At 42.2% G+C, this 24,689-nt stretch overlaps 1 protein-coding gene across 2 annotated transcripts in view; it reads right to left on the bottom strand.

The window, feature by feature from the left end:
- The window catches only part of LOC124589660 (zinc finger protein ZPR1-like), a 68,089-nt gene extending 43,613 nt beyond the window's left edge, over positions 1-24,476 (bottom strand). Inside the window, exons 1-2 of one of the 2 annotated variants that reach the window (XM_047131574.1) lie at positions 24,295-24,423; positions 250-393 (exon numbers count right to left, since the gene is read on the bottom strand). In XM_047131574.1, the coding sequence (XP_046987530.1) occupies positions 250-282 (33 nt within the window). In that variant the 5' untranslated portion in view covers positions 283-393; positions 24,295-24,423. Of the gene's footprint in view, positions 1-249; positions 394-24,294 lie in introns of both variants that reach the window. The other variant, XM_047131573.1, reaches the window with a different exon arrangement.
- Positions 24,477-24,689: the final 213 nt, after the last annotated feature.

A 24,689-nucleotide genomic window follows, 5' to 3' on the forward strand; every position in this document is an offset into this window, starting at 1 on the left:
AGTTTTTCTATGTATCTGTAGTGTGTCGTAACAATATGTCAATGAACGGAGCTACAGTGAATTTATGAAATCGCTTCAATCATTTGTAATAGCCCTGTAATGGAGTTCTACAAAGATGTTGCTTTGGTCAAAATGATTATTTTGTCATGCTCCATTGAATTCCCATTGGAGATAAAATGTTTAGCAATAGCAGAATAAGTTCATTGCAAAACTAAAGTACCTTGTCAGTGTTCAGTGCAATGTACTTACACAATGTGGATTGTCCGGCCTACGTAAGCCCATCACATTTGCGAGGTATTTTGTAAATTCCAAGTTTCTGCAATAACAAATCGTCCTTCACTGGTCCTGGGCAGTCAGCAAACTTAGCTCCACATCTGCATCCACACGATCACTCTGCAATCCACAATAAGGCGTCAAGCAAAGGATTCGACAGACCACCATAGAGCTATTTCTCTACTGTTCCATTCTCGAATAGAACTTGGAAAAACAAACTCTTAAATTTTTACATGCAAGCTCTGATTTCTCTTATTTTATTATTTTGATCCACGGGTAGATATTTGCGACGGATCGAGCCCTCGCCCTCAGAAAAGTCGATCAACATGGTCTAAATATTAGATTTTGTCAGCTGGCTGTTTTTCGGAGGCAGGCAAAATGCCGAACTCACTGGTAGCACCAGGTCTCGTATCCTGGTGCTTCAAGCAATTCCACAAGTAGTGTCTGCTCACAGTTTCCAACAGCTTTACAACCTATGCCAGTAGTGTGTTGTAGCTAATGGAGATTACTTTGTACGTTATGTTTCCTTTATTTTTCAAAACCATTAACCGAATTTTTCAGATGCATCTTCCACTCACAAACATACATGAATTTATTTCAGAGGGGATCTATGACAATCTGCCTCTTACAGTATCGATGTTCATTTGTGTTATTGTGTTATTGTCTTCATTTCAAAGACTGGCATAATCCGTATCACTTCAGGCAGGGGGTTACTTTCATGGTCTCGAATGTTATTGAATTTAGCATACGATAAAATTCAGGAGAAAGTTGTAACTGTGGCGAGGTACAGAAAATGGACCATCTTCTGGTTTGTAACATTCATGGTTTCAGAGACGGCTCTCTGAAATGCCAGGAAATGGCTCCATGATCTTAATGTTACTATGTAATTAATTGTCTTCAATTATGTGATTTTTGTTCCACTTAATGTAATAATGTAGTTTCCCTGACATAATTGTAATGTAATAACTGATACAATTTGTTTCCACATTGTAAGTTCCAAATGTTTATTGTGATTTATATTAATCTTATCTGTTCTTTATAAAATGTATCTGGCAGATCGAACGAGAAATAATAGGAGAAAGTATGAAACATGTATGTTTTTATTTTCTCCAAAAAAATTCCTGCCCGAGATACAGGCCTAAAACGATGGCGCGGAGAGCACTATTTTGAAGGTGAGAATTTTGGAAAAAATTTTAAAATGCTGTATCTCTGTACCAGTTCTAGATATTCTGTTAGGGTTTTTTTTACTTGAAAGATAATTCCTTCATTATTACAATGGTACCCTCTGTTTGGACATATCTGCTGAAGTTCTTTTACTGTTGCCTTCTGAATTTTGTTTAATAATTTACAGGAAAAAAATTTTTCCAAAAATGCCACTCCAGAAAAGTTAGATTTTTTTTCCCGGTGATTTGTACAATGTAGTACTATATTCTCTGTAAAGGAGAGCTTCCACTTTTAAGTTGGACAGGTTTTATTTAAAAAAATTTTTTTTTTTACTTTCAAGGGTAATGTATGTCTTCACTGAAGTTGTTTCTTACTAATTTATGTGTTACAATGTTTATTTCTATTGTCTTTGTTGCAGTTATTTCTTATCACTTTCTTTGTTGCATGTATTTCTACTCTCTTTCATTGTTGCAGATATTTCTTACACTTTGTTGTAGTTTCTTGTCACTTTCTTTGTTGTGGTTGTTCATTGAAGGTTGCTGTATTGTAGTTGTTCAGTGCTAATTTGTTTACTGAAGAGGCTTCTAAGAAATCTGAGACCATCCAGTGAGTTCTATGTTTTCGTGAGGAATTTGCCAGTTGACACAGTTGCAGTGTGTTTAGTGAAAGGACTGTTTGAAATGTATTCTGACTGGGACCACAGAAGGGTGAAGTCTGCTGACTATTTAGAGATACATAACAGAGTGATGTATATGAAAAGAATGGGGGGGGGGGGGGAGGGGGAAGGACTTTCTTCATGTTGGGAAGAAGTGTTCTCATTTTAAGGCCCTGTTTCAAAGTGAAGATATTTCCAGCGACGACTTTGTGTGTTCTAAATGTATGGCACAATAACAACGATGATAGTATCTGAACAAGGTGCAGCCTCCCATGGTGCAGATGATGCAGATTTTGCATAAACAGAGGAAGAATTTAAATATCCTCAATCAGTCAACTACAGAGATAGGTGTTAATCCTGTTAAGAAACCATGGTCAGTGAAGTCGATCAATAAGCTCTATGCATCAAGAAAGTGCAGAGAAATTACTAAACCTATGGATGAATACACTACAGCAAAACTAACCACACATTTCAAAGTAGAAATTCCATTTTCCGAAGAAAATGAAGCAAAGCACTCTTGAACCTCTTCCCAGGAATTTTTCACAAATCTCAATTCAGCTGTTGATTACTGTGCATCCCACAGTGAAAAGGTACAAGTTTTAACTATTATTCCAGAGGCATTTTCAAAGAAAACAATTTTGAACCACTTTCCATCAGTATCAAAGTACGTGGTAGACAAATCAAGAAATGTGAGGCCTGCAAAAAGGAGTCTTTGGAAGGCCACATCACTATTATGGTCATCCTGTAGAAGCAGCTCAAGTTCAAATAGTGCAGTCATTTTATCTGGAAGATAAATGGGACTGTTCTCACCAGAGCTCCAACAAAAAAGACACTATTACTGTAACAGCTGAAGGTCAAAAAGTTGTGAAAGTGACTCGCAGTATTAAAGAAACTTTTGCAATTTATAAGAGCAACTATACAACTTCACGTATTGGAAGATCAAAATTTTATGCACTACGACCTAAGTGAGTAATTCCGCACCCACCTACAGATGTCTGGTTGTGCATGAACTGTGACAATTTTGAACTTTGTGTCGTAACTTTGAAGAACTTACTGGAGCGTGTGGCATACGACCCTTGTTTGGGCGTGTGATGTCATTAGTAGTCTGTGACATAAAGCGAGAGACTTGTCTGTTTCAAGAATGTGGTGACTGCCCTGGAAAGGGAGGACTGTCTTTACAGACACTTGGCCTGGAAGATGTAGCAAATAGCTCTGCAGAAATTACACATGCGACATGGGACGAAAATAAACTAATAAGAAAACTGTTGCCTTTGACAGTTTCCTTGATGTACTTGGTAAATGGTTAGTGAAAGCAGTGACACACCAGCATTTCAAGAAATTGCAATAACAACAACACATTGCAGATGTGATAGTGTGTGTACAGGGTGAAGGACTATGTTTAATGCTTTGCTGTGATTTTGCTGAGAACAGGTCTGTAACTCTCTCACAAGAAATACAAGGGTATCATTGGAGTAATGACTAGGTTTAAATTTTTACAAGAGTGATATATTTTGAAAACAACATCACAAGTGTTCAGTTGTAAGTGATGACACATGACATGGCTCAGCACAAGCTTTGCTAACAATGTGTAAAATTCTTCAACTGCAAACAGGGGCAGAAAAGATCATCATTATTTCTGATGGTTGCCCTATTCATTTTAAAAATTGTTACCAGCTGTTTGAATTGAGTAAGTCGTTTGTGCCAACTGACCGCGTATACAGAGCTACTGGTCACGGGAAGGGGCCTTTTCTGACCAAATACAACTGCAATGCAAAATGCTGAGGATTTTATGAGAGTCGTGAAATATTACACATTCTTTTGTCCAACGAGGAAATCGAAGAATTCCGTGAGCAGAAAAAAGAAGAATGGTGCAAACAAACAACTCCTGTGAAAGGAATTTAGAAGAAATATTTTTGGACTCAAAGTGATGGGAAAACTCATATTGCACGCACTTTAAAGAGCAAGAAAGAAGAAATTTCGTTCATTCAGCCTACACCTCAGGAACAGCAGGATAACATTCAGAGTCACAACCTGAGAAGGGGGATGTTTATGCATGTATGTATAACTGTGATTGGTGGATTGCAGAGATTATAGGCACCAATTATGAGTTAAACGAAATTGTAGTGAACTTCATGATACCACATGGGCCAGCTGCTGGATATAGGTTTCCAGCTGAAGGACAGAAACAACGCCATCAGTGCTCACTTCCTGTCCACAATGTTTTGAAAATTGCAAGTAGTCCAGTTCATATTGGCTCAACAGGAAGGCATCACACTATATCAAAGGAAGATACTGAAGCAGTGGAACAAATTTTTAGTTCATTGACTGGCTAATTTCAGTACAAAACAGAGTGCAAAGAAGTTGTATAAATTGAAACCTTTAAGTCTTTCGGCCTTTCACATATATTTTGGAACCATTTAAAATGGTTGAAAAATCAGTCTATTACTCATTTTTCAAATCCAAAATTATATTAAATAAGGCTAGGTTTTGATTTTTGTAAGCCTATAACGTGATAATGTAGCAACAAAACAGTTTTTATGTGTGGCAAAAATCTCATTTGTCTATAAAACCTGTTCAACCTAAAAGTGTAAGCTTTTCTTTTCAGAAAATGTAGAACTATAAGGTACTAATCAACAGAAAAAAAATCTTAATTTTATGGATTGGCATTTTCGAGAAAAAAAAATCCATAAATTATTTTTAAAAAGTTCAGAACGCTACAGTAAAACAACTTTGACAGATAAGTCCAAATGGAGGATTTCTTTGTAATCATAAAGCAGTTACCTTTCAAATAAAAAAAAAGAAAACATCTAGAACTGTTCCAGAGATACACCATTTTAAAATTTTTTTCCAGAATTCACATCTTCAAAACAGTATACGCAGTGTCATCTTTGGAGGGCAGTATCTCGGAGCTGAAATTTTCTTGGAGAAACCAAACAAATGTGTGTTCCTTACTTAGTCCTTCATTTTAACATGTGCTAAATTTAATAACATATGAGACTACGAAGGTAAGACTTTTTCCTAGCCTGCCTGAGTCGATACGGACTATGTCGACGAATTCTTTAAACCCTCGACACTAGTCTATATTTTGCAAGTCTCTTCATCCCTGCATAGTTCCTGCCACCTACAGGCTGCTGCGCTAGTGTCAGTGCTAATCAAGGGAAAGGGAAATCTTATCAAACTTCAATAAAGGCACTTTTGGGTGATGAAATCTGGGGCCGCTGGCAGAGTGTGGTAACAGTCGACAGCCAGTAGGCCATGCAAGATAAACATGGCACTAGCGGGCGCGGAGCTGCGATGGCGGTATTGCACGCACGATTTGTTTTGAGTGGAGCACCAACGAGGCAGGAAACTTTAGCGTTGATTTAAGTTCTTGCGATGTATGAGGCGGGGCACTAGGCCAGAGCCAAGAGTGGCGATTTGTAAGTGGCTTACGTATGGGAATTTATCCCTGCCACAGTTTCTGTCTCTTTCTGACACTACGTCAGAAGCGAGGGAGAAACCAACATAAATAGAGAGGCAATTTTAGCTTGGGACAGAGTGTGCTAGGTCAGTCGAGTGTCGGAACAGGCCTGTGCTGGTCTATGCTTATAGGGGCAAGTCTGGCAGCACTGTTACAAGTATTCCGCATAAACTTGTTTTTGTTTCTATGTACTTGTTTGGGCTATATTCCGCCTCTGGGGACACAACACCGGAGCAGGATGGACCGGCGGCCTGGAACTAGGAGATAGCTCAGTCTGCCTGAAGGTGGGCAGTGACAGCGGTCTGCAGCGGGTCCACTCGAGTCAACGGGCCACATTCGCTTTCCACCTGGCGTACTGGGCTCTGGGAGAGGCGAACGTTGCAGGACGCATAGCAGCGCTACGACAGTGCCAGAGATGGCAGCGGGTGTTGCCATCTGGCAAGCACCACTAGTGGCAAGTTGCGGTACAGCATCCAGGAGGGCGCGGGTTCGAGTCTGGTCCCGTCCTGAGAACAGCGGTGGCCCTCGAGCCACAGGTGACCAGTACACCCACCTTCGCCCCACTGTCGGACAGAGCGAGCCAAATGGGGTGGAGGGCGGCGAGGTCCAGGGACTGTAGCAGTCTCCGGAATCGTGGGCAATGGAGCAGCGCAAGTCGCAAAGCATCAGCGGGCGGCGACTAGGAGAGCAGGGCCGACTTCCAGGAGGGCGGCCTCAGTGACAGCAGCAGCGGGTCGGCATATTAGGTGTCTGCTGAGCCGGCTAGACTCGCGATACAGTGCACGGACAGCACGCCGACACAACGCTTCACCCACTGGGTACTGTAAATTATCGGAATAAAAAAATGTTACCGAATACCACTGTATCACTCTGCACTGCCCCTTGACGCTCTTGAACTTGCTCGGCCTCCTGACAAAATACAGCGCAGTAGGTCCCAGCTTCAGCTCTGTCATCTGAAGTCTCGGGTTCGATCTCCCGACCCCACAATAGTGATGTCAGAAGTGGTGCCGGTTACAACACTGGTACCAGATTTCCACTCCCACATCTTATGTCCAGCAAGTACCGCTGAGGTGTGCCTGTGTAGAGGGGTAGCTGAGGTGTCTGGTTGCGTTTGTGAAGCGTGGTCACGAATATCTTGTTACGTCCTGTCATTCGGCAGGTGTTCATCCACACCAGTATAGGGAGGAAAGCGGCACTGTTCACCTGGACACGAGCACGATGTGGATGGGTGAGTGATGTTTCACTTATGGTTTGTGTGTCACTCTTTTGTTAATTAGGATAGACTTTTTACAGGTGTCTTTTGTAAGGGGCCTGTAGATTTATCTGGATTCAGGGGAAATATGGGACATGATAACACAGCGCCTAAGCAATGTAAGTTTTGTAATCTGTCAGGTCACGGATTACCATGTACAAAGTGGGTGCCAAAGAATTGTTTTATTTGTAACAGATTTGGTCATTTGGTACGCAATTGGTCAGAATGTAGATGGGCGATGATTCGCCACGAGAACTAAGTTTAAGGAGTAGCAGAGTGAAATTAATGGCAACTGTGGAGCTATAAGCAAGAATGGTGGAAACACGGTCAGTGACTACAGCGGAAGCTGTAGCCACTCTAACAGGGCAAATTGGGGTATTGTCAGAGGCGAGGATAAGTGACAAACAAAAATATAAAGAATTAGCATAGAGATTTGAAGCATTGCGAGTAGGGGAAGGGACGTCGGGTGAAAGTAAATTACAGGTTGTGGAGTGTCACAGACTGTTTGCCCCGGTAGTCGGCAGCATTGATTAACCCCTTTTTGGGTAAAGCAATGAAGGATGTGTCAGTATTCCTTAATGACGTTATCACAATGGTTGAGGCCAATGGATGGTGAGATGTTGCAATGTTGAGGGTGGCGAAGTTACGCTTGATAGGGGCTGCCAAGTTGCACATATTGTACGATGAAACATTGAACAAGGTGGGGACGTTTTCAGAGCTTGAGGTACCAAAAACAGAATAGTACCAGGTTTTTTCAGGAAAAATTAAGTGCATTAGTTATGAGGAGAAATGAGACTGTGGAGGTTTTCTCAGACAGGATTCGAAAACTGAATGTACAAATGTTCGAACTGTCACAGAATGGGGAAACTAATAAAGTGCTGTTACAAGAGGCCAGGACCAGGGTGTTAGATATGTTTTTGCGGGGAGTACCACCGGAGATGTCACATCGGGTGAAATTGGAGAATACCAGTGATCTTGCAGTTGCTTTAAGGATTGCCACATACTTAGAGGAGGTAGATTATGCGACGAAGCAAAGGGTGGAGCATAAAGTCCTGGCAGCGGAAATTAAGTGTTTTGGTTGTGGCCAGGTAGGGTGCATTAGGAGGCAATGTCAGCAGCAGTTGTGTTATTACTCATGTGGAAAAATGGGTCACAGGGCAGTGAACTGCAGGAGCAAAAGTAGGAGGGAACCTCGACAGCAGCAGCCATTAAACAAGAACGGGATTGCTTCAACCGTCAGAGAGTAGTCAGAGTGAAATTAGGTAATACACTTGTAGGTGTACAGATGGAATGCTGCTTATTAGGCTTGGTGAACGGAAGGGAACAAAGGTTTCTGGTGACACAGGGGTACACATGTCTGTTATTAGTCTAGACCTGGTTAGCAGGAGAAGGCTTGAGCCACCACGTTACAGGCTATGTGGGGTGGGAGATAATAAAGTGGAGTCATTGGATACGATGGTACTTCAATTCATGATCGCAGGAACTAAATTTAGTGAGCAGGTAGAGGTGTTGCCACATGTAGGTGAGGGATATTCGGTGATTCTCGGACTGGACTTCCTCGACAAACATTGTGGGAAGACAAATCTTTGGCAACAAACAGTGGAACTTGGACGAACAATGTTTCGCATAGGGGAAACGGTTGCAAATGGACAAACGTCGCAAGGCACACTTCACATGAAGGAGACACCAGCTAAACTGTGAATGGATTCATAAAAGGTCAATCAGCAGGATAACATACCGGCAGGTAAAGGGAAGGTAGTTTGGGTTTCGATAAATACGGACTTACCAAAGGAGACGCTGTATATGGTGGAGCCACTCTCAAGTAATGAGGAGTTTAGCTCACGCAAGTTATGTGGAAGGAGATTATAGAGTTCCTGTAAGTCGAAAGGGTTGTTATTGGCCATGGTGGGGGTTTTTGATGATAACCTCGATAGGGAGGATTTAGAGACAAGCCATAAGCAATTAAGGGGAAAATTACAGCATTTGCAATGAGACAAGAGAGTCGTGTTGGAGGAATTATTATTGACATTTAGTGATTTATTCAGAACGGAGGGTAGGTTACCAGCAACACCGATTACAAAGCATTACATATCAACGGAAGATAATACACCCGTGTTTAGGAAACCATATAGGATAGAACGTCATGTGCAACCGCTTCTAGAGGAGTTTATAGAATTACAACTACGGGATGGAATCATAGAGCATAGCGCTATTCCATATTCAAGCAATGTAGTTCTCGTACCTAAGAAGTCAGTGGATGGTACAAGGAAATATAGGTTTTGTTGTGATTATAGGTTTCTGAATGCGAAAACCATTTCGGACGCATACCCAATTCCGAACATCACAGACACATTGGACAATCTGGGCCAATGTAAGTATTTTACGACGATGGATTTACGGAGTGGATACCATCAGTTGGAAGTAGTGCCAGAGGATAGGGCAAAGACAGCTTTTACTGTTCCTGGGGGACACTATCAGTATACACGTATGCCGTTCCGGTTGAAGAACGCACCGGCAACTTCTCAGCGATTATTAGATGGGAGTTTAAGCAGATTGAAACAAAAGACATGTATGGTTTACCTAGATGACATTATAGCATTTTCGAAGGATACACCAGAACATGTATCGCGTTTTAGAGAAGTCTTTAGAAGATTGAGGTCGGCACAGTTACTATTAAGTTTAGAAAAATGTAATTATGTGCAGACACAGGTCAAATATTTAGGTCATGTAATTAGTGAACAAGGGGTTCAAAGCGATCCTCGGTTAACAGAGATGGTTCAAAATTTTCCAACACCACATACAATGAAGCAGTTACAATTGTATATTGGGTTATGTTCATATTATCGTAAATTTGTAAAAGATTCTGTTAAATTAGCTGAGCCATTAACAACAAAGCCTTTAAAGAAAGGGGTTAAATTTCAGTGGACGGAGGAATGTTGGGAAGCTTTCAATGAATTAAAGATGAGATTAGTTTCTGGTGCGGTGTTGGTGTTTCTGAATTTTGAAGAAGACTTCATCTTATCATGTGACGCTTCAAATGGCACAGTAGGATGTGTTTTGGGGCAAATGGTGAACGGACAGGAGCATCCGGTGGCATATGCTTTTAAGACAGTTAAATAGGGCAGAGCGGAATTATTCCACTACGAAAAAGGAGATGTTGGCTGTAATATATAGAGTAATGTATTTTCGTTGTTACCTTTATGCTAGGAAGTTTAAGGTCATGACAGATCATGCAGCGTTGAGATGGTTACTGGGACTCAAGGATCCCTCTAGTCGATTAACACGGTGGGCTCTAAAATTAAGTGAATTTTACTTTTAAGTAATTCATAAGCCAGGGAAGAAACACGGGAATGCAGATGCATTAAGTCGCAAATTAGACGCATTAGAAGTAATGGGTAAGAGCGTTGCGGAATGGCAAACAGCACAAGCAGAGGATGAGGAGTGCCAGGGTTTTAGAACTCAACCACATTTCATTGTGGAGGAAAATTTGTTGTGTAGAGTTACCAGGCATGGATCACGGGCAGTGGTACCAAAGAGTTTGAGAGAGGAAGTCTTAAAGCAGGCCCATCATCATGTGCTTTCAGGGCATGGTGGTCATCGAGCAACAGGAAGACGAGTAGCAGAACAATTTTGGTGGCGCACTAGAAAAAGGGATGTGGAACAATACATAGCAAATTGTGTGCCGTGTGCACAGCGAGGAGATGTGACGCGCAAAAGAATTCCATTGCAATGGTTACCAGAGGCTTCGAAACCATTTGAGATTATCAGGCTAGATATTCGCGGGTCATACAACAAAACACCAGCAGGAAATCATTATGTTTTAACTATAATTGATCACTTTTCGTGGTTTCTAGCCATGGTCGCAATACCAGACCAACAGGCAAGTACGGTAGCACAAGCTTTAGTCAATAACTGGTTATTGAAATTTGGTGTGCCTGATACCATAATTACGGATCACGGAACGAACTTCATGTCCGAATTAATGTCACAATGGTGTCGTTTATTGAGAATTTAAAAATTACTGACCAGTCCATTTCATCCACAGGTGAGAACGGGGCGAGTACATAGGACAATTTCGAAAATGCTAAGTTGTTATGTGAATGGAAACCACGATAACTGGGACATTTTTCTTCCAAACGTGGTATCGAGTTATAACACTAAAATAATACATTAGGGGGTCTGAATGTCACCATTCAAGGTGGTCTATGGAAGAAAGATACCATCGCCATTTGATGTTCTATGCCCGGAATCAGGAGCTAAAGGGGACGCAGTAAGGGAATTTGCACGAACAATACAGGAAGTCTGGAAGAGGGTACAGAAGGCCAATATGAAAGCGTTAGAGAGGCAGGAAGAACCGAATAAGGGGTTGGGACCTTTACCACAGTACAGGGTAGGTCAATGGATATTAATCATGAATCCACATACACCTAAGGGAAAGACGAAAAAATTCTTGATGTACTCTGGACCATACCAGCTCACGGAGATGACTTCGCAGCTGCCAACAAAAACATCCATTATCCACGTGAGTAGAGTAAAGCCTTTTAAAGGAATGGTGGACAGATTACCTCAATTACAAGGAAGTGACCCGATTGCAGAGGCTGGGCAAAGCAAGCAGGAGGTGGTCTCGGGAGAAGGACAACAGCGGATGCATAACGTTCCGTATGCGTTACGGTTACAGAGGGAGTAAATTATTTTAAGTGTAATATTGTATGGCATGTTTACATTTTGTGTATCAAGGGATAATTTGCGTTTTGTTTTTTCTGGTCTCCCCCCCCCCCCCCCTCTCACGTTTTGGTGGGTCCAAAAATAGTTGCGTTTCCCCCCCCCCTCCAGATAATTCGATAGGGACAGAATGAACTACTCAGAATTTTTGAGGATGTCGTACGATGTAATAACTTGTAGTGGAAAACGGGTGGTACAGGCATGTTTTGTTCCTTTTCTTCGCAGGGTCAGAACATATGTGGACGTGCTGGATGATAGCCATGGGGAAAGCCTGGAAACGAGGGCCTTGAATAACACCAAGCTCGTTCGAACCTTAGCAGAGGAGTAGACTCAATACGCGGGAGAGACATGGGAAATTATAAATAGCAATTTAGAGATGCTGCAGAAACGATTAAACGTATTGGATGGTAACTTAGCTATTGCCAGGTTGCTAAGGGCATTAGCAAATTAAGTGACACATGTACAGAAGTAACGATGTTACACGAAGCAGTATATCATGCAGTAAATGGGCATCTTAGTCCAGTGTTAATCTCGTCAGACGATCTTTTTAGAGGATTACAATTAGCAAAGAGGCAATTTCCACCAGATATAGAACATGTAGTGGAGGTAACTCGGGCCACTATAGCAATATTCTTTCATGTGTCGTTGGTGCAGGTGAGAACGAATGGGGCGCGAGTTTACACTGATGTCAGTTTTTCAGTAGTCAGAGTTGTTATCGACACATTCCCATTCATTCATACCCAGTGAAATGGAAGGAGATTGGAAAATGGGTGCAGATTAGGATGGGAAACATACTTTTTATTTCGGCGAACAAAGAAGCTCACAGAGTACTATCACTGTCAGAGGTGGAGCATTGTACACACGGACGAGTGATGACTTGCCACAATCGACCAGTTTTTTCAGATAGTAGTACATGCGAAGTTGGATTGTTCCTGGGGATTACAAATGGCTCAGATTGTGAGAAAGAGGTGTTATCGACACATTCCTACTTCCAGAAGGTAGGGAGGCATTGGTTATACTCGGTAATTACACCAATATGGGTGATGGCCACTTATTATACCAATCAGAGAGCGGATAAAATAAGGAGGTTGCAACTGCAGGAGAGTGCAATAATTATAAATGGTGCTGTTTGTGAGATTGTGGGGAAGGATTTCCGTCTTCCAGCATCACATACGGATGAAACAGCTTTAACTTTGTCACAGGAAACATTGTTTTATCCGGAAGCGGTTCTGGAGATATTACCAGTGCAGAATGTGACACATTTGAACTCTACGTTAAACCCAGAGTTTTTGGAGACGTTGCATTCCTTTATTAATGCACAGGAAGGATTTATCATGGTTAATAAAGTATTGGAACACGTTCGAACAGCATCAGAGCAACAGGATAATGACAGTGAGCATTTCAGCCACAGAGTGTGTCGTTTTTCTATTTTTCTTGAGTATAGCTTTGTGGGGAATGTGGAAACGTATACCAGTGGAGGAGGTGCCAACACATCAGTTGCCTATGGCAGGGGTAACCAGTGTATAGGTGTAGAGTTAATGTTTTGATGATCTCGTTAGTTTTAGTCTGTAAAATGTAAGTTTTGTGAACAAGGTATGTTTACACAGCCACAGGCCACGTCTGTTTTATCTCGAATCGGGACGAACCCTTTTTTTTTTTTTTTTTTTTTTTTTTTTTAGGGCGGAAAACTTCTATGGTCATTAGCGCCCAGCCCGTGATGTAGGAAACAGGAAAAAAACAAAATTTAAAACCAGCAGCAATGGGAACAAAGTCATAAAATTTGAGAAACTAAAGGCAGAAGCAATGCTTAAAAATCCACTATAGAAAGGGGTTGGTTGTCCCCAAAAAAAAAACTTCAAATGACTGACGTCATTTCACTGTCACTAATAAACTGGAGAACGCGGTCAGCTGAGCGCGTGTCATCTGCTAAAATCGACGATAGATCAGGCGATAGCTGTAGACGGGAGCGTAACGGATTAAAATAGGGGCATTCAATTAAAAGGTGTCCGACTGTCCACAGCTGAGAGCAGTGGGGACAGAGTGGGGGAGGATCACCGCTTAAAAGATGTCGATGGCTAAAAAGACAGCGCCCTATCCGGAGTCTAGCTAAAATTACCTCCTCCCGACGACGCGTTCGGGAGGAAGAGGTCCAAGCGCAAGGAAGGGCTTTCACTTCCCGCAATTTATTATGGGGAAGTGTTGACCAATGCGCATGCCATAAATGAGCAACTTGGCGACATAAACCGCTCCGTAGATCGGTAATGGGAAGCGACTGAATAGCTGGCCGAGGAAGAGAGACTGCAGCCTTGGCCGCTATATCGGCCGCCTCATTCCCACAGATACCAGCGTGTCCCGGGAGCCAGAGGAACGCCACCGAGACGCTCCCCAGGTGGAGCAAGCGCAGACAGTCCTGAATCCGGTGGACCAGAGGGTGCACAGGGTAAAGAGCTTGGAGACTTAGGAGAGAGCTGAGAGAATCTGAGCAGATTACGTACTGTATCCGCTGATGGCGGCGGATGTAGTGGACAGCCTGGAGAACAGCGTAAAGCTCCGCAGTATAAACCGAACACTGGTCGGGAAGCCGAAAGTGATTTGGGGTGTCGCCAACAATATAGGCACTCCCTACACCTAACGATGTTTTCGAGCCGTCGGTGTAAATAAATGTGGCGTCCGTCATTTGTGCACATAGAGCAGCAAATGCCCGACGGTAAACAAGTGTAGGGGAACCATCCTTGGGAAATCGACATAGGTCTCGGAGCAAGTCGATCCGGGGACGGAGCCAAGGCGGTGCTGTACCCCAAGTTGTCAAGAAGGTTTTAGGAAAGCGGAAGGAAAGAGAATGGAGCAGTTGAGGGAAGCGGACTCCCGGGGGTAGTAGGGAGGAGGAGCGGCCTGCATACCCTACATCAAAGGAGGCGTCGAAAAAAAGGTCATGGGCTGGATTAGCAGGCATGGAAGACAGATGGCTAGCATAACGACTCAGAAGGATTGCCCGCCGATTGGACAGCGGAGGTTCAGCAGTCTCAGCATAAAAGCTTTCCACAGGGCTGGTGTAAAAAGCTCCAGACACTAAACGTAATCCATGGTGGTGGATAGAGTCGAGACGCCAAAGAATAGACGGCCGAGCAGAGGAGTAGACTATGCTTCCATAATCCAATTTCGAGCGCACTAAGGCGCGATAGAGGCGGAGAAGGACCACTCGGTCTGCTCCCCAGGAGGTACCATTCAGGACACGGAGGGTGTTAAGGGAACGCAGACAGCGAGCCGAAAGATAGGAAACGTGGGAGGACCAGCACAGTTTTCTGTAAAACATAAGACCCAAGAATTTAGCGACGTCGGAAAACGGAAGGTTGACAGGACCTAGATGTAAGGAGGGCGGAAGAAACTCCCTACGTCGCCAAAAATTAACACAAACGGTCTTACTGGGTGAGAAACGGAAGCCGGTTTCGATGCTCCACGAGTGGAGGCGATCGAGACATCCTAGAAGACATCTTTCAAGAAGGCTGGTCCGTTGAGAGCTGTAGTAGATCGCAAAATCGTCCACAAAGAGGGAGCCCGAGACATCAGGAAGGAGACAATCCATAATTGGATTAATGCCGATGGCAAACAGTACAACACTCAGCACGGAGCCCTGGGGTACCCCGTTTTCTTGGGAGAAAGTACGGGAGAGAGTAGTGTTCACCCGCACCCTAAATGTGCGCTCTGCCATAAATTCGCGAAGAAAAAGGGGCAGCCGGCCCCGAAAGCCCCAAGAGAACAGTGTGCGGAGGATGCCTGTCCTCCAACAGGTATCGTATGCTCTCTCCAGATCAAAAAATATTGCTACCGTTTGGCGTTTCCGGAGAAAATTGTTCATGATATAAGTGGAGAGAGCAACAAGATGGTCAACTGCAGAACGATGCTTTTGGAATCCGCATTGGGCTGGTGTTAAAAAACTGCGGGATTCCAGCCACCAAGCTAAACAGTAATTCACCATACGCTCCAAAACCTTACAGACACTACTCGTGAGAGAAATGGGGCGATAACTAGAGGGGAGATGTTTGTCCTTTCCAGGTTTCGGAACGGGAACAACAATAGCTTCCCGCAATCGCCTGGGAAAGGTACTGTCGGTCCAAATTCGATTATAAAGGCGAAGGAGGTAACGCAGACTATGGATTGATAAATGCAGCAACATTTGGACATGGATACCATCCGGTCCTGGGGCGGAGGAGCGAGAAGAAGAGAGGGCATGTTGGAGTTCCCGCATGGAGAAAACAGTATTGTAGCTTTCGTGATTTTGAGAGGTGAAAGAAAGATGTCGCACTTCCGCTGCACGTTTCTTCGGGAGAAACGCTGGCGGGTAATTTGAAGAACTCGAAATCTCAGCAAAGTGCTGACCCAATGAGTTAGAAATTGCGACGGGGTCCACTAAGGTATCATGCGCGACAGTGAGCCCAGAGACCGGGGAGAAACTAGGCGCGCCTGAGAACCGTCGAAGCCGACTCCAAGCTTCCGACGAGGGAGTGAAGGTGTTAAATGAGCTAATAAAGAATTTCCAGCTTGCCTTCTTGCTATCGTGGATGACGCGACGGCATCGCGCACGGAGCTGCTTATATCGGATACAGTTGGCCAAAGTTGGATGGTGACGGAAAATGCGAAGAGCACGTCGCCGCTCACGTATTGCGTCACGGCATGCCTCGTTCCACCAAGGAACTGGGGGGCGCCGGGGCAATTCGGAGGTGCGTGGTATTGAACGTTCCGCAGCTGTGAGAATAATGTCGGTAACATGTGTGACCTCATCGTCGACGCTGGGAAAGCGACGGTCATCGAATGTCGCTAGAGACAAAAAAAGTGTCCAATCGGCTTGGGCAAATTTCCAGCGTTGCGAGCGCATATATGGCAGTTGAGGCTGCAGTCTAAGAACACATGGAAAGTGGTCACTCGAGTGTGTATCATCAAGGGCGAACCATTCGAAGCGCCAAGCTAGCGGAACAGTACCGACCGCAAGGTCCAAATGAGATAAATTTGTCGTGGAGGCAGACAAAAATGTGGAGACCCCAGTGTTGAGGCAGACTAGATCCGTTTGGTGGAAGACGTCTAGCAATAGTGAGCCACGTGGACAAGGATGCGGAGATCCCCAAAGCGGGTGGTGGGCATTGAAGTCCCCAACCAGCAAATAGGGGGGTGGAATCTGATCAAGAAGATGAAGGAGATCAGCTCGTGCCATTGGTGTGGACGATGGAATGTATACCGTACAAAGAGAGAATGTGTATCCAGAAAGGGAAAGACGGACGGCGACAGCTTGGAAGGAACTGTTTAAGGGGAGTGGGTGATAATGGAGAGTATCATGGAGCAGAATCATGAGTCCTCCATGGGCTGGAGTGCCTTCAACAGAGGGGAGGTCATATCGGACGGACTGAAAATGAGGGAGAACAATGCGGTCATGGGGACGCAGCTTTGTTTCCTGAAGACAGAAGATGACCGGCGAGTAGGATCGTAAGAGGATCGACAATTCATCCCGATTGGTTCGAATGCCGCGGATATTCCAGTGGATAATGGACATAGGGTGAACAGGAAATGGAGGAACGTGACCAAGGGTGCTGTCAACTCAACGACTGCTCAGGAACTCATTAAACGAATTTCCCAAGAAGAGGTTAGTGTCGTGTACACAGAACCAAGCAATCAATGTAGGCCATTAGATCACCTACAAAGACAATGGCAGGCTGTTCCTGTCACAAAACGCGGTAGAGTCTGTGTAAACTTTCCACCCTTGGAAAACAGATTTAGTGTTCTTGATACAGAAAAAAACATTAAAGTAGACTCACAAGTCAATGTGCTTAACACAAGTAAGGTTAATGAAAGTGAAGAGAGTAATAGGTGTAGCAACAATATTACATCAATAGAAGTGAAGTGAATAATGGGTGCAGTAAAAATATTACGTCAACTGTCAGTAGAAGTAATGAAACTGAAAACCACAAGAAAGCAAGCCGCAATTGCAGACCTAGGCCTGTGAAAATACATTTATATGCAGACAGTTGAGGAAGGAAATTAAGGGATATAGTTGAGAACAATTCAAGCCACCATATCTCAGCCACAATAAAACCTAGTGCAAAATGTAGCAGGTTCTTCACCAGCAGAAGCCATGGAACTGGCAGTTTTTCTGGCTGGATCAAATGACGTAGCGAGAAATGAAGGAAAAGACTTCTTGTTCTCATTAAAGAAGAAACTGCAGGAACTACAAAATACAAAAATCCTCATCTTTTCAATACCATTTCGGCATGATCTTCCATCCTGGTCGTGTGTGAATGTTGAAGTGACAAGAGTAAATGAAGAAATTTTGTAAATACTTTAAAAATGTCTGTTTTGTAAACATAACTAACTTAGGTACAAGATTTCACACTGTTCATGGTCTCCATCTGAATCAACTCGGAAAGAAGTATGTGAGTAATGAAATCACAAAACTAGCCAATGAGTTAGGCATAACAAAAATCGAGAGCTCTAAGTCAATACCACTTAGATTTAAGGAAAACTCTTTTTTAGATGTAGCAAAGAAGGGCTGAGATTAACAGCTTTGCCCAGATTCACACTGGATGACCAGATTAAAGATAAGAATAATATAATAAATGTCAGTAACACTAGAGAGAAATATAGCAGTAATGATGAATGCCCCATTAACAAAAACCACTCACCAACTTTGTCTTTCAAGATAGGTTATCTCAATATTGAAAGTATAAATGGAAAACACATCATTTTAAACGAATTTGCAAATGAGAACTTATTTGATGCATTATGCTTAAGTGAGCACTGGTGTAAAGGAAATGAAATATCTTTTCATGTACTAGATGATTTCCACTTAGCAAACAGTTTTAGCAGAGAGCAACATATTCATGGTGGTGTATCAATTTACATTAAGAAGGGATTAATAAATTGTAGTAATGAACTAGATCTAGGATTTTTGTGCAGTGAGATACACTTTGAAGCCACAGGCGTATATCTGGAACATTTAAAAATTGCTATTGTATCTCTTTATAGATCACCAGATGGAAGTCCATTAATATTTTTAGAAAAACTTGAGACTTTACTAAATTTCTTTCTTAGTCCTCAGTGGAAGAAATATAGTATTGTGATTGGTGGTGACATCAATGCCGCATTTGATGTAAACAAAATGTGCATACTGTAAATGAATTTAAAAACCTGTTACGACAATTCAACTTCATTTTTACGAACTGCAAACCCACAAGACAGTCCGCTTGTCTTGACAACATACTTACAAATGTCAATAGAGAGTTACTGTCTTCAGATGTAGCTGTCTTCGATTTCTCGGACCATGACTCAGTTTGGGTAAAAATAGGTACAGATAGGCTTAACATGGAGTATAAGGAGTTTAAAGAGCCTAAAATAGTCATCACAAGACCAATAACGCAAGAAAAATTGTCTAATTTCATGGTCTCACTCAGTAATTATGACTGGTCACATCTGTTTAACAATAATGCTCAGGGCTCTGCCAATACATTGTTTGATAGATTTTTTCATTATTTCTTAAATATATTCGAAACCAACTGCCCTCAATACAAATGTAAAGTTAACCCTAAAAGTAACAGTAATAGACATAGGGATAAGAATCCATGGTATACCGCTCAACTAGCCAATATGAAAAGAAGGTGGTGGTTGTATAGAGATTCTTACAGACTTCAGAAAACTGATATGGCTAAACAAAGGTACTCAAGAGCACAAAAGGAATATAAGTATGCTTTAAATGAGGCCAAAAAACAACATAACCTAGTCAGCATTGAGTCATCAAAAAATAAATGCAGAAAAGCATGGACTATAATAAATTCAGTGGCGAAAAGCAAGCAGAAAGTTGAGGAAGTAATTTCAGCAGATGAATTTAATAACTACTGTATAAAATCTGTTAACCAAATTAGGGAAAGCATTGTGAGGCCACAAGAGACTGTTGCTGATCTCATTAAATACCATAATGTAGACTATACACCCTGAACAATAAATTCCTTTTAACAGAGGTCACACCAGATGTTGTTTCAACTCTTGTAAATAACTTTAGACCCTCTGATAGTGAAGATATATATGGTATTTCTCGTAATATGTTAAAAAGATAACTGGCTACATAGTATATCCTCTTACTAAATGTATAAATAGATGTCTAATTGAAGGAGTATTCCCAGAAGTATTAAAATTATCTAGGGTAGTGCCCATTTACAAGAAAGGAGACAAAAATTGCCCATCTAGCTATCGCCCAATATCCCTGACACCTACTTTATCTAAAGTTTTGGAATCCATCATCAACTCCCAGTTCTGTGATTATCTGACATGTAATAACATTATCACTGCGGTACAATTTGGCTTTAGGGAGGGCAAATCCACAGTCCATGCCACTGACTCCCTGATTAAAAAAGTGCTTCATGCTTATGAAGGAAAAAATTTGGAAATACGGAAGCGTCCGATCCCACCTGTCGGCTTTGACCCATGACGTCACAAATATGGCGGAAACGACCATAAACGTCAATTCCAATATGGCGGATATAAAATCGTTGCATACGTATCATAAAGACGAAAATACATAGAAAAACAACATACACACACAGGTTTCACAAAAAGCCTAATGACTCTAACGGGACAAGCGTGGGAAATTGGGGGTTTTTGGGTGGGGAGAAACTAAATATAAACAAACTTAGCCACCCACCGCCATACAAAACCACGCAAGATGACGAAAAAAAATCGACATCACAAAACTTACCAAATACCACAAAACACATTATCTGGAATCGGACACTTCCCTTGACCTACATATATCTACAGCAGCTCCCGATCCCATAAATTGGGATCGAACACTTCCCTTGACCTACATAGTTCAACAGCAGCTCCCGATCCCATCTCCCATTACAAAAATCAACATACTCCACCAAACATTGAGATTGAACACTTCCCTCCAACTATAGAGCTCAACAGCAGCTCCCAATCCCATAACTTAGGATCGACCACTACCCTTGACCTATGTAGCTCAAAAACATCTCCCAATACGAATACCAATACCAACCTTCACAGCCACAAATTTCAATGAAACACTTCCCTATACCCCAATACACAACACATACGCCAAAAACAAAAAAATGAGAACTTACCACAAGAAAGTTCCAGCCCCACAAACTAGATTGGCCACCACACACACACACACACACACACACACACACACACACACAAAAACCAACGAAAAAATACTGTACCAAAAGAAAAACCCAACCCACCCACACCTCAACCCCCTCCCCCTCAACCCCAAAATAAAAAACCCACAAAAAACAAATGCAACATAAAAAACATCTCAATCACACACTACAACTCAACAAAAAATTCAACAAAATAGATCCTCCACAACTAAAACAAAAAACAAACACACTCCCCCTCCCCTCCCCCCACCTTAAACACTATACAACAAAATAAGCCACCCACCCACCCACCTACCCAGCCCACCCTAACTAACCACTTTCGGCCTATACATTTTACCCACAGCCCTTAAGAAAACCCGAACAATACAATAGCCCTTTGGGACACTCTTCCGCCAACAGTACTCATCTAAATGAGACTGAAGGTTGGAAGAGCGCCTCTTCCCCCTCCCAAGAACTGACTTAACCGCCCCCCACATCCCCTCTATTGTATTAGTACAAGCCCCTGTCTCATAATTCTTAAACTCTAAACTATGGTTCACTACTAAATGATTAAATCCCCTCTCACCCAACGCCCTATAAGAAGAAAAAGCATCAGAAACTATTGTGGACCCCGGCTCTATATATTCCTCAATTAAACCCACTAATTCAGCTTTCGACCTCTCTTCCACAACCCTAAAAACACATTCGGAACCCCCACCCCCCGGAACAACAGCCCCCCCACACCCAAAGACCAGCCACAGACTTCCCCCTCCCATACTTCCTTTTCCCAAACTGTGACTCGTCCACCTCCACAACCACCCCATGCCCCCCCCCAAGTTACCCCTGTACTTAATAAATTCCTAACACACTTCACGACAAAAGGAATACCAATCTAAAACAGTCCTCTCATTCACACCAGTCTCATGCGCGCAAAAACTCTGTAGGGATCTATAACAAAAATAATATGTAACAAGCACAATCTCACGCATGCCCAATCTAGACTTCTCGAACCAGGTACCGCGCCGTATGGAACGCCATATGTCATCTTTGCGCCAGCGCCACATGTAACCGTCCCTGGTCCGAGAGGCCGGAACTTTAACCAATGTCATTGGTTCACGGCACACACCGCACTTCACGACCTCGGCAATTAAGCCAAATAGCTGAAGGAATTTAATCAGCTCTAAAGCTGTGTCCCCCATCATAGCCCTCAATCGAGAACTATTAATCTGGTCTTTCATATCCATTCCTGAACAAAAAACCACAACCGAATACACTTAATAACAAACCCACCCGACGTACAGCAATCATCATTACATTAAACATCACACAAAACCGTTAGCTCACTGATACAAATTCCCGCTTCAAAAAGACGCACGCAGCACTCACCACTGAGCAACAGCAAACTGAGCCCAACACACCAAACTAACGAAAGCCATGAACATACCACCAGAGGTCACAACAAACAACAACACGACATCTAAAAACACGCCACACTCACAAACCAAACTCCGCGCCGTAATGACGTCACACACCACAACACCCTTACGTCACGGGTCAAAGCCGACGCGTGAGATCGGATGTTTCTGTTGACCCTGACAAACGATCTACCATCCTACATAAATACTCACTCCATTCTCTATGCAGATGATACCACTTTTTTCAATATCAGCTCAGACATTGATATGCTCCAAACTGTGGCAAACGACACAATACCACAGGCATCAGTCTGGTTCCGAGCTAATGGGTTCCTGCTTAATGAGAGTAAAACTCAAAAGATTGTATTTAGTTTGAGAGATTCGCCAGTAGAAGACTTCAAGAATAGTGTGAAGTTCTTAGGTATTGTTATAGATAGTAAATTGACTTGGGAGCCACATATTAAATACATTAGTGCAAGGCTGTCTAGAGTGGTGTATTTGTTAAAGAATTTAATAAACCATGTACCTGCGGCCTATGTAAGGTCAGCCTACTTTTTTTTTTTCAACGTATTATATCCTATGGGCTTTTAATATGGGGCAATAGCTCACACCTTCAGGACATTTTGGTACTTCAGAAGAAAGTAATTCGAATTATCACAAACAGTGATAAACTGGCCCACTGCAAACCACTGTTTATCAACTTAAAAATATTAACTGTTATAAACATGTATATTTACACTGCCCTACTGCATAAAAAGAGCAACTTATCAGAACACCAGCGTAGAAGAGATGTACACTCTCATGGAATCAGAAATAGTAGCAATCTTGACATACCTTACTACAGATTATCCAAGTCATTGAACAGCTACGAAGTAGTGGGTACGAAGATGTTTAATAATTTGCCACTAGAATGGGTAGAAGCTCCATTTGATTTATTTAAAGGCAAATTGTTCAGTTGGTTAGCTGCAAATCCATACCACTCACTTCAGGAATTTTACGACTGTAAAATATCATAGTGGTACCGATTTGGAGAGTGCAGCATAATTTCTTTATCTGAATCAGTTATGATGCAATGTTTTCATATTATTTCATTTTAAATATTGTATTTTATGTAAAACCTATGTCACATATTGATCTTTAACCCGTGTATATATGCTGTATAACTTGTATATATGTAACTTGACTTTGTCAATTGCTGTAATAGCTAAACAACAATAAAGTTTCATTCATTCATTCATTGCAGGAAGCTGCCAGTGTAAAATTTTTGAGAGTTATGTCAGACAATAAGCTCCAATGGAGAAAACACTGAGGCTAAGTCTGCTATAAATGAAGTACTGTACTATTTAGTGCGAAACAGTTTGCACATAAGCTAATAAGCAACTTCTGTGCCCAGTGTAAACGGTCTTTTTGAATCATACTTACACTGTGGAATTATAGTATAAGAAAACTCCAGTTTCAATAATATAAATGGGAGGAAGAAAAGAGGTGTCGACTCTCTAATGCCCCAACCTTGAAAAAATAACACAAGAATGGTACAAACGGTTCAAATGGCTCTGATACTAAGGGACTTAATATCTGAGGTCATCAGTCCCCCAGAACTTAGAACTACTTAAGCCGAACTAACCTAAGGGCATCACACACATCCATGCCCGAGGCAGGATTCGAGCCTGCGACTGTAGCGGTCGCGCGGTTCTAGACTGAAGCGCCTAGAACCGCACGGCCACAACAGCCGGCGGTGCAAACAGAAATCAATTACAGCACTACACTATGTCAGGTACAAAATAAACCGTTACGTAGGACGTGGATAATATATTGTTAAATAATATTAAGGAAAATGTTCGACTTGCTGCTTCCTCAATATTATTTCTGCTTTCCAACAAAAGCATGTATGCAATGTTACTTTCGTCAACAAAAGTAAGTTGGAATGTCTGTGAAATCAAGCGCTTTATATTTCTAACAGGTTGACAAGTTTCTCAAAACCGCCCATTTGAACTATTAGAATTAAATAACAGTTGTGAATTTTATGCTACAGAACTTCTAATGCCATTTTGTGCTGACTTCACCGACTACTAAAAAATGTAAACCGAAAACAAAGGCGTCCATACAGTCTCAACAGAGTTGAAAACACCGATGGACTCAGACACATTTCAAATTAAAATTATCTGCAACTCCTTTCACATGAACGGCCTGTTAACTGCAAAACTAAAACTTACATTTTCGCCACAATTCATACAAAGGCTTTCAATTTCTGTTGTTTCGGGATCTGGGTCATCTGCAGCTAGATCTCTAAATATCGGCTTTTTATCTATGTCCCTCGACATACTCAGCTTACAAACGTTAACCAAATTACACGCGTAAACAACACGCAAGTATTACATACAAAACACATCAAAGAGTCAACTTATCATGGCATAAAGATATCTCACTCATCTATCGATGGCGACTTGCCAAACCACTAAAACGAGATAAGTTGAACGTGTCTACACAGAAAAAAAGGACAGAAAAAGGCTGAAAGAAAATAAAAAAATATTATTATGTCAATTTAGTATTGTAAAAAAATTATACTTTGGAATAGGGCAACATTAACTTATATTTATTTTCTTAACTT

Source organism: Schistocerca americana, unplaced genomic scaffold, assembly GCF_021461395.2.
Source record: "Schistocerca americana isolate TAMUIC-IGC-003095 unplaced genomic scaffold, iqSchAmer2.1 HiC_scaffold_72, whole genome shotgun sequence".
NCBI classification, from domain to species: Eukaryota; Metazoa; Arthropoda; class Insecta; order Orthoptera; family Acrididae; genus Schistocerca; species Schistocerca americana.